At 36.3% G+C, this 10,982-nt stretch overlaps 2 protein-coding genes across 3 annotated transcripts in view; both read right to left on the bottom strand.

Annotated features, from left to right (window-relative positions):
• Positions 1 to 10,982, bottom strand: part of rbms2a (RNA binding motif, single stranded interacting protein 2a) — a 608,287-nt gene that overhangs the window by 95,337 nt on the left and 501,968 nt on the right. The window lies entirely within an intron of this gene.
• igfbp6a (insulin-like growth factor binding protein 6a) lies at positions 161 to 6,344 on the bottom strand. The gene is given in 4 exon segments (NM_001161401.3): positions 161 to 795; positions 3,057 to 3,176; positions 3,267 to 3,301; positions 5,921 to 6,344. Coding segments are annotated over 4 exon segments (588 nt in total). The 5' UTR covers positions 6,240 to 6,344; the 3' UTR covers positions 161 to 681.

Genomic DNA, 10,982 nt, shown 5'->3' with positions numbered 1-10,982 from the left:
AACCCACGCGAACGCAGGGAGAACATGCAAACTCCACACAGAAACGCCAACTGATCCGAGGCTCGAACCAGCGACCTTCTTGCTGTGAGGCGACAGCACTACCTACAGCGCCACTGCTGCGCCCCAGTACATTATTTTCTTTGAAATAAATTAAAATAAAGTGTTTTAATCTCTTTATTTAAGCAATATGTTACAGTTACGTACATTTATTAAAATCACACATAGAAAAGGTTTAGTTTGTTTCATATATACACACACACAGATATTGTGCAGCTATTTCAACGAAAGGACAGCCAATATATTACTATATATTCAATGTAATATGTATGCAACATAAATATATTAAGAAAAATAACAAAAAACATTGTACTGTAATTTGTTCGGGACACATAGCACATTAATGGGAGATGACATTGACTAAAGAGTATATTATATTTTTTAAGTTTAAGTTTTAAAACATAAAAGTTTTTTTTAAAAGTAGAAGAAAAAAATTTAAATGCTTTTAATCAAGTTGTTAGAGTTCTGGCAGTTGATGCATGAGAATTAATGCTGCAAACATATTTGTCGCCACCAGAGGGAGATGAAGGACTGTAAAGGCTTGTGGCCATAAATATTCTCAGTGTTTGTCGCTGGCTTTTTCTCTGTCTCAGAGTAATGAACAGATTTCCATGTGAAGTTCTGTTAAGCGCTGCTACATGAGATTGATCCATCGCTTCTCCTACGGGACGAAATCTTTGATCCTTTCTCATCGACACACCAGCAGTGGCCTCTTTGCATTCCTCGTGACGAGCGACACTGATTCAAAACAAGAGCAAACCAACTATATTATTGCTTATAAAGAATAGATCGCATTGTTATGATATACAAAATGACGGCAGTCAGAGAATAAAGTCAACAGGACAAACAATTGGAAATCTTTCATTTATCTGTTCAGAATTCAGAATTTTATTATTTTATTAAAAATGTCATATTTGAAACCTCTTTCGTCTGTCTTAAATGGTACGTTCACCCTAAAATAAAAATTCTGCTATTCATTTCTTGCCCTCATGCTGTTTGTTCATCTTTAGGACACAGTTTATGATATTTTAGATGAAATCCTGGAGCTCTCTCTCTTGTTCTCTGTAGACAGCAAGGGTCCCGAGACTCTCAGAGTCCAGAAAAGGAACCAAAATATTGTCAAAAGAGGATTTCAGTGGTTCAACTGTTATCATAGGAAGCTCAAAGAACACCTTTGTGTGCCAAAACAAATGGCAGAAATGACTTTGTTCGCCTTTGTCTTCTCTACACTGTCAGGTCAGAACGAGCGAGTGTTTACTACAGACAATTTATTGAATACAGGCTCATTGTGGATACATACCCCTGTCTACATTTCTGGAGATCGCAAATTATGTAGCCAGAGGTACAACTGTTCCTATTTGCGCTACCAGCTGCCGCTTACCTCCATACGGACATGCTTTTATAATGTTACCAGTTTGCCCAGTGGCTGGCTGCGAACTTTGGTGGACTTAGGACGTGGAGCAGTATTGACCGCGACAACAGGGTTTGAGTCTCGTAAAAAATTGTTCCAGGAATCAGGCAAAATAAATAAATAAAATAAAAAAGCAACAGGTTGAAATCATGGTAGAATCATGTGGCCGCAGCGGCTTTTCTTTTTATAGATTGCTTTAAAAAAAACACACTATCAGTTGGGTTTAGGGAACGGGTGGGTGGGTCAATTAGTCAACAGCAGGCTGGCCTGGTCTGCTTAAGTGTATTTTGTGCCCTCTGGTGGATATATGCGAGAAGACTCGAATTTGAGATCATCAAAAAAGCATACACAGCAGCCTCTGGTGGATAAGCAAAAACATAAATTGCGAGCAGACATACCTGCGGTTTTGTATTTCGCTGTCCCCAGAAATGTAGACCTGGGTACATATCCGCAATGAGCATGGGTTGCATATAATGCCATTAGAGTCAATAGCACAGCACACACTGTACACCAGTAGTAAACATACAACCTTTTCTGATGCTAAACATAGGCGTACAAAGTCATTTTTGGTGTATAAAAGTGTTCTTGGAGCTTCATATGATTACAGTTGAACCACTAAAGACGCATGGACTGTTTTGACAATGTATTGGTTCCTCTTCTGGACTTTGAGCATCTTTGGACACTTGCTGTCTATAGAGGATGAGAGAGCTCCAGGATTTCATCTAAAATATCTTTATTTGTGTTCTGAAGAAGAACGAAGGTCTCAGGGGATTGTAAAGACGTGAGGCAGAGTAATTAATGACAGAATTGTTATTTTTTGGGTGAACTAACCCTTTAAATATTCTGACATGCTCTGCAAAAAAAAAAAGGACAAAAACTCTCAGTAAGAAAAACATTTTTTACAGCGCATGTAAGGATTTTTAAAAGGTTGGTTCACCCAAAAAATGAAACTTCTGTCATTAACAACCCAGGCTCATTCTGAAAACTTACCCCTATATACATTTCTGGAGAGCACTAAATACATCCCAGGAGCTACGTTTTTTTTGCAGATTTAGTTTTGTATGAATCCACCAGAGGCCGCTTTGTACACTTTGTGAGATCTCAAATTTCTCTCTCGAGTGTCATTCATGCCTGCTGTTCTCATATAAATCCACCAGAGGCCGCTGTCGGCTGACTGACTGACTGACTAATCAACTAACAAACCCTCCTCCTTCCCTAAACCTAACCGATAGTGTTTTCAAAAGCATCGATTGACCAGCGCCCACCACCTCTCTAAACCCAACCAATAGTGTTTTCAAAAGCACCGCTTGACCAAACTGGTAACAGAGGAAAAGCCGTCCATACAGAGGTAAGAGGTCAGCTGGTAGCGTGAAAAGGCAAAGCGTCATACCGAGTTAGTCGTTAGTTTTAAAGATGAAATGCAGCTGTACATACTTCTGGCTACATAATTTGTGATCTCCAGAAATGTATATAAGGGTACATTTTCAGAATGAGCCCGTGTTGGTCATTAATTACTCTGCCTCACGTCTCCAATCCCTTAAGACCTTAGTTTTGCATTTCTAAAGCAGCTTCTCTATTTTCTACACACCTGCTTCCTCCTGAAGGATCCCTGTTTGTCACAGTTGGGGATGTAGATGTCCTGAACCGAGCGAATCACTGTCAGCTCTATGCTCTGGAGCACTGAGTTCAGCAGTTTGCGACATGGACCCTGCATAATAATAATTAAAAAAAACATTATTAAAGCAAGTAACATATATGCAGAACTCTACTTTTACAAAATCAGAAGCAGCAATACTACCTTCTCGTTGTTCTCTGTGGTTGACGGTTCATAGTCTGAAACACAGAAATAAATAGAGAACAAAATTAGTGAACAAAAATAGAAAAAGTGAACAGCAGATAAGTAGTTAAATAACATTATTTACATTTAATGGTAAAATATATGAATGTTTTGACAGAATAATATTTGGTTACACTTCATGGTAACACTTAAAACTTACACCATTTACTACAGGCCTTTTGCCTGCCTAATATTAAGGTATGAACGGCTCATCAGCATTTACGTATAAATGATAACCATAGATAAGCTGCTAATTAGTAGTTTATTGAGCTAAAAGTCTCAGTTAATGACTTGTTAATAATTAAAATAATGTGTGATCCACTTTATTTGACAGTGTCCGGTGTAACTATTCATTTAACTACTGAGTAATATTAATTAATAACGTGCATATACTTAAGGTTTGAATGCATGTACATTCAATTGTGTAAAAATAACTGTAAGTACTATAGTAAGTTACAGAGGTGTCAAAAAAGGTCACCTAAAGTAATGTGCTACATCAAGTTTTTAAAGTAAGTTTGATGGTTTCTTTTGTAAAATTTAAGCTAAATTTTTGAGCTAAATTTTTGCAGTTTTTGTTTTCGTGAATCCACCAGAGGCTGCTCTGTACACTTTTTCAGATCTCAAATTTCTCTCAATAGTGCCATTTGCGCCTGCTGTTCTCACGTAAATCCACCAGAGGCTGCTGTCGACTGACTGACCGATCGATTGACCCGCCCACCTCCTTCCCTAAACCCAACCGATAGTGTTTTCAAAAGCAATGCAAAAAAGCAATTCGCCTGATTTTTACCACATTTTCTGATTTTACAACATTCTTACCCTGTTATTCACTTGTTTATTTTATTTTTGGCTTCTTTTTTTGTCTTACCTGCTTTCTGGAACCATTCTTCTCTTGATTCAAACCCCATTGTCATAGTTAATTCTTCTCTGCGTCTCAAGTCTGCCGACGTACATTGCGAGCCTCTGGACAAAGTAGTAACAGTAGGAAAGCCGTCCATACGGAACTAAGCGGTCAGCTGGTAAGCGCGATAACAACACATCGTCATACCACCCCGTAGCGTCAATTTTAAAATTGAAATGCAGCCATACGTACCTCTGGCTACATAATTCACGATCTCCAGAAATGTATACAGGGCTACGTTTTCAGAATGAGCCTATGTTGGATGTTGATCTCTGCTCTGTCAACTTTTGATGTTAAAAGTTCAACTCTACAGTTTATCAAGGTGACTTTTACTGACATTTAAGTAGTTTGAAATTATATAATGTATAAGAAATAATATATAGAGAAATAAGTCTGTAAAATAACAGAAAATGTGCTGCAGTTTAAGGTTTTTGTAGCATACACTGTAAAAAAATCCGTAATTTTACAGTTTATTTCCGGCACCCCAGCACCCCAAAAAAAAGTAAAATCATGGCTGTTAAATTACAGAAATTTACCGTAAAATAACAAATATTAAATTTCAGAAATTTCCTTAAATTTAAATTTCTGGTAAATTTCTTTAAGTTAATATCCGTTTTTTGATACATTTCTGTAATTGAATATCTGTTGTTTTACAGTAATTTTTTTGTAATTTATAAAGCCGTTATTTTACGGGAAATTTGTGTAATTTCACAGCTGTTACTTTACGGTAAATTTCTGTAATTTAATATTCATTATTTTATATTTAATTTCTGTAATTTAACAGCCGTTATTTTACTGTAAATTTTTGTAATTTAATATCTGTTATTTTATGGTAAATTTCTTTAATTTAACAGCCGTTATTTTACAGTAAATTTCTGTAATTTCACAGCTGTTACTTTACGGTAAATTTCTGTAATTTAATATTCATTATTTTATATTTAATTTCTGTAATTTCACAGCCATTACTTTACGGTAAATTTCTGTAATTTAATATTCATTATTTTATGGTAAATTCCTGTAATTTCACAGCCATTACTTTACGGTAAATTTCTGTAATTTAATATTCATTATTTTATGGTAAATTCCTGTAATTTAACAGCCGTTACTTTACGGTAAATTTCTATAATTTAATATTCATTATTTTACGGTAAATTCCTGTTTTTAACAGCCGTTACTTTACGGTAAATTTCTGTAATTTAATATCTGTTATTTTACGTAAAATTTCTGTTATTTAACGCTCATTCTTTTATTTTTTTTTCAGCACCTCAGCTGCCGGAAACAAACTGTAAAATTGCAGATTTTTTTTACAATGTAATATACGACACCAACCCAGACATATACCACTTTACACAATTAAAAATGTCAATAAAAGTCACTTTTTCCAACTAGAAAATTGTATTTGATGCAACTAAAAAGTAAACAGCAAGATTTATTTACAGTGTAGGTTTAGTTAGTTACTCACAACTGTCTTACCATTCATTTCCTAATAACTTTTAATAATAGATACTCAGAGAACACTGTATAAAATGGTGGGTTTCACAAAATTGATTTGTGTTTTGACAACATGAAATAATTAAGTTAGCTTATTAGTTTTTACAAATTGTGTAGATTAACACAATTAAGTCAACCCGCCCCCAAATTGTGTTGTTTCAGCTTATTTTAAATAAGTAGCTTGAACAAACAGCACATGTCATTTATTGGAGTGTATTGGTCTTACCTGTAGGTGGAGGGACATCAGAGATGGTGTTTTTGCTGTTTCTGCAGGCTCCTCGTCCCTGAAGCAGCGCCTGAAGAGGACTTTGGTCCCCTGTTGGAGGGATACAACGGAGCCCTAAAGCACACGGTAGTGTATAAACCCCGCAGGGCTCATCTAACGCCAGCATGGATGTCATCTCATCTCCAGATCTGTGGCTCTTGAGCTCCCCCGAGGGGCACAACGAGCAGAACTTTTTCAAGCCTAATACAAGTGAGCTGGAGGCAAAAATGCACAGTTGAATGGTGACCCAGAGAGCTAGCAAATGAGGCAGAGACATCATCTTTGTTCAATGTAGAGAGCTTGTGATGTTCCTCTTTGATGTTCAGTGGAGGTAGTGGTGCTGAAGAGACATCAGATGTGTAAAAACAGTAATTGGATCAGAATTGGATCAGAAATGAGACTTGGGCTGCTTTTAAAGAGCTGGGATGCTGGAGTAGGAGGGAGGGATGCTGGACGCTTGATAAGAGGTGGAGTTTTGTTATTTTTTTATAAAAGTCTCCCTCCCATTTCTGCCACAGCTACACTTCACACTGCACAAAAAATAAGCAGCTGTATGTGAGAAAGTATTCAATGATTTAAGTAGATGCAAATCATGTGATCTGCCAGTGCAGTAAGATGATTATACTACTATCGATTCTTGAAATAAATATTGCTATGGAGGTTTTAGCAAAGATAAATATGGGTAACACTTTAGTTTATTTCACAATTCACAGTATAAACAAAACATTAACTAACACTACTAGCTTAATAAACTACTAGCTGTTTATTAATACAGTTGAAACCAGAAGTTTACACACACTCTAAAAAAAGGAACATGACCATTTAAAAAACTCATACTAAACGTTTACTGTTTTAGGTTCGTTAGGATTACCTAAAAGATTTACATTCGCTAAATGCCAGAATACTGAGAGAATGTTTTTTTTTTTTTAGAAGTTTTTATTAATTTCTAGATATACTTTACACACATTTCCTTGGTATTATTTAGCTTTGCTTTTAAACTGTATAACTTTGGTCAAATGTTTTGGGTCTCGTTCCACAAGCTTCTCACAACAATTTGCAGGAATTTCCACACAAGCTTTTTCAAATCTGCCCACAAATTTTCTATATGATTGAGATCAGGGCTTTGTGATGGTCACACCAAAACATTCACTCTGTTATCCTTAAAGCACATTTGAACTAGTTTGGCAGTATTCTCAGGGTCATGGTCTGTTTGGAAGACCCATTTGTGGCCAAGGGCTTTGACAGATATCTTTATCAAGGGCACTGATACAACCATGACAGAGCCTGGCTTTTGGGCTACCTGGATGATCCTTTTCTTCTTCTGTCCAGAGCAAACAACATTCATTTCTCGCTTCCAAAAAATACTCATCTCACCACAGTACATTTCCACTGTGCAAAGGTCTATCCCAGATGCACCTAATGCATGTAGTGTAATTACCTTAAAGAGGACCTATTATGCAGAAATCATTTTTATTAGGGGTTTTAACACAGTTGTGTGGCAGCAGTGTGTGAATATATCCACCTTCTAATAGTAAAAATGTATTAATTCTATGTTTTTATAAACAGACTTGATGAAAACAGTCTGCAGAAACACATTGGTTGACATTCTCATTTTGTCCGTGTCATCGTGCAACATTCATGTTTCATTTGAGAATTGTGTGACTTTTTATAGGCCTGTTGTTCGTAGAGTAAGGTAAGACTCAATAACATCAGTTAACTGAACTAAATGTGATGACATCTAAAAAAAACATTTATTAGCTGATGTTATGTTTTTAGGTAAATATAGTTACCATTATTAAAATGAAACCAATGCTGGACATAGATGGGGATAGTTAACTGATAAGAAATTAAATTATTGTTTTAGTCATGTCACTTATGGACAGTTAAAGCCAAACTGATTCACTCTTGTGTATTTTATTTAATTTTCAAATATTTAAAGTATAGCATATAATCTATAAGACAGATTTCAGACATAACTAAGGGTGCATTGTCTACTTCCTAGGTCAAAGTCTCTATATGTACTACATGGCATCATTTTCAGACGTTTCTCCAGGGTTTTCGGACTGAAGTGCCACTTCCCTTTTGAACGTTGTTAAGGTATATTTTATTAGCTGTTTTGGCAGCAATACAAGAATGTCTCACACCCACAGCAACACCCACATGTTGCCAAGTCGTGGACTACCATAATAAATTTCTCCTTTGCGGTATATCACATTTTCTTTAATTGTCTCCATGTTCCTTCCCTCACAGACACACACATGGAATTGGTAAACCATACATGGACTCTCCATAGGTGTAAAATGTATTTAATACTGTAAAAACACTTATTATATGGCTCTACCCCTAAATCTAACCCTTACAGAAAACATGTGGCAAAATTTTAGTTCCAAAACACTCATTAATTACAATTTTAAACCATTTTTAATGATAAGAAGATTAAACGGCCTTATAAACAGGAGTACAACAATGTTATATCAATGTCAAAATACAAAAACTGTCCTTGTAAAGCACCAAAACCAGCATACACACATATAAACGTTGTAATTGGTGGTTTACAGGGACTTTCCATAGGGATAATGTAGTTTATACTGTAAAAGCACTTATCATATGACCCAACCCTCGCAGGAAACAGGCGGCAAAATTTTAATGTCAAAAGATTCATTAATTACAATTTTGAAGCATTTTGAATTACAAGGACATCAGACATGTCCTCATAAACATTGTAATAGAGTACAGCAATGTCAAACCCATGTCAAAATACAAAAAATCTGTCCTTGTAAACCACCAAAACCAGCATACACGCACACACGCACTTGCTGTTATTAGGGGTTTACAGGGACTCTCCATAGACATAATGCATTTTCAACGCAATCTCACAACAATCCGTAACTTTTTGATTTAGTGGCTAATTCGTATGATCTAATTTGTACAATTTAGTACGATTTGCTCATCACCTAATGACGCATCAGGTTAGGGGTGGAGTTGGGCGCTATGCCTCCTTTTTAAAATCGTACAGTTTTATACAACTGAACTCGTACGAATTTGTGCGAATTAGTCACTAAACTGGAAAAATGTAAAATACTTACGTTTCCTCATGAGATAAGGCTGTGTATTTAATGCAGTAAAAACACTTACTACTGTATATAACCCAACCCTCACAGGAAACATGCAACAACATTTTAATGCCAAACGATTTATTAATTAGAATTTTGAAGCATTTTGAATTACAAGGACATCAAGTGTGTCCTGGTAAACCACCATAATAGAGTACAACAATGCCAAAATACAAAACATTCTCTTTGTAAACCACCAAAACCAGCCTACACACATGTGCACATGTTGTTATTAGTGGTTTACATGGACTCTCCATAGGCATAATGCATTTTATGCAGTAAAAATCACTCCAAAAGTCTCATAATCACAATTTTGAAGCATTTTGAATTACAAGGACATCAGGCATGTCCTGATAAACCACCATAATAGAGTACAACAATGTAATATCCATGAAAAAATACCAAAAAAAAAAAGTAAAAGTAAACCACCAAAACCAGCATACACACATAACCCCCCTCCCCCCAACACACACACACACATGTTATAATTAGTGGTTTACAGGGACACTCCATACACTCTCAGAAATAAAGGTACACGATTTGTCACTGGGGTGGTACCTTTTTAAAAGGTTTCTAAAAGGTCCATATTAATACCTCAAGAATACGTATAGTACCTTAAAAATACAAAAGTGTTCCTCTTAAAATTAGTAGGTACTAATATATACCCCTTGAGGTATTAATATGGACCTTTTAGGTACAAATTTGTACCTTTTGAAAAGGTACCACCCCAGTGACAGATCACATACCTTTATTTCTGAGAGTGTAGGCATAATGTATTTTATGCAGTAAATTATGCAGTAAATTATAGGACCCAACCCTCACAGGAAACACGTGACAAGATATTACTGTCATAAGACTCATTAATTACAAATTTGAAGCATTTTGAATTGCAAGGACATCAGACTTGTCCTGGTAAACCACCATAATAGAGTACAACAATCTCATACCCATGTCAAAATACAAAAAACTCTCCTTGTAAACCATTAAAACCAGTACCACACACACACACATATGAACACAATCCTTTTTCATGAAGTCATGGTTGATCGCCTAATGACTTTAAGCCTGTTTTTCGAGAACTTCACCCTTGATCTGTCATTGCGCTGATTTCCCCATCGCAATGATGTCATAATTAATGGCCTCAAGTAGGAAAATGAGCACCACATCACAGGTGTTTCTGAGTGACACGGGGAAAAATGAACAAGGGCTTTTCCCCTCCAACCAGATTTTTTCAACGTCTCGCTGATATCCAAGGAAACGTGCCTTGTGTGCGATTCGTCAAACAATATTTCCCCAGAAGACGGATGGCTGTCATGGAAGGGTTTACATGCGTGTTGTTGGCAACGGGCCGTTTTTTCATTACTGCTACAGGTGTGCGAGTCAACTAGTGACCTTACATCTGTCAGCGTTCATTACGTCTAACCTCAAAATAACACAAGTCATCAACACCGGTTCACCTGTGCTACATGATTTTGTATTATGGAGAAAGTTTTTCCTTGAATTGGAAGTTAATTTAATCTCCTTTAAAAGGGACATTATGTGAAAAAATCACTTGTAAACAGTTGTGTGACAACGGTGCGGGAATATAGCCAGCCTCTAATGGTGAACATCAATTAGCTCTATTTTTCAGCAATCATACTGTCTGAAGAAACACTTTGATTGACATTCTCCCTCTGTACATGTGATCAGAGGGGGAAAGCCCCGCCCACTAGTGACCATGTCTCCCTAATTAGCATAAACAACCCTGAGTGAGAAGCAGCTGTATGTCATTAGAGTTTTGAATCTGATGCTATGCTGACACGTGTTTATAGCTCCACCCTCTTCTGAAATCTCATTTGAATTTAAAGCGACAGTAACCAAAATGGCACAATTAGGATCAAAGTGTAAAAGGGTCAGTTTCAGAGAGTTAT

This window comes from Danio rerio, chromosome 11 (genome assembly GCF_052040795.2).
Source record: "Danio rerio strain M-AB ecotype USA chromosome 11, GRCz13ab, whole genome shotgun sequence".
Lineage (NCBI taxonomy): Eukaryota > Metazoa > Chordata > Actinopteri > Cypriniformes > Danionidae > Danio > Danio rerio.
This window is presented reverse-complemented; position numbering and strand designations above follow the sequence as displayed.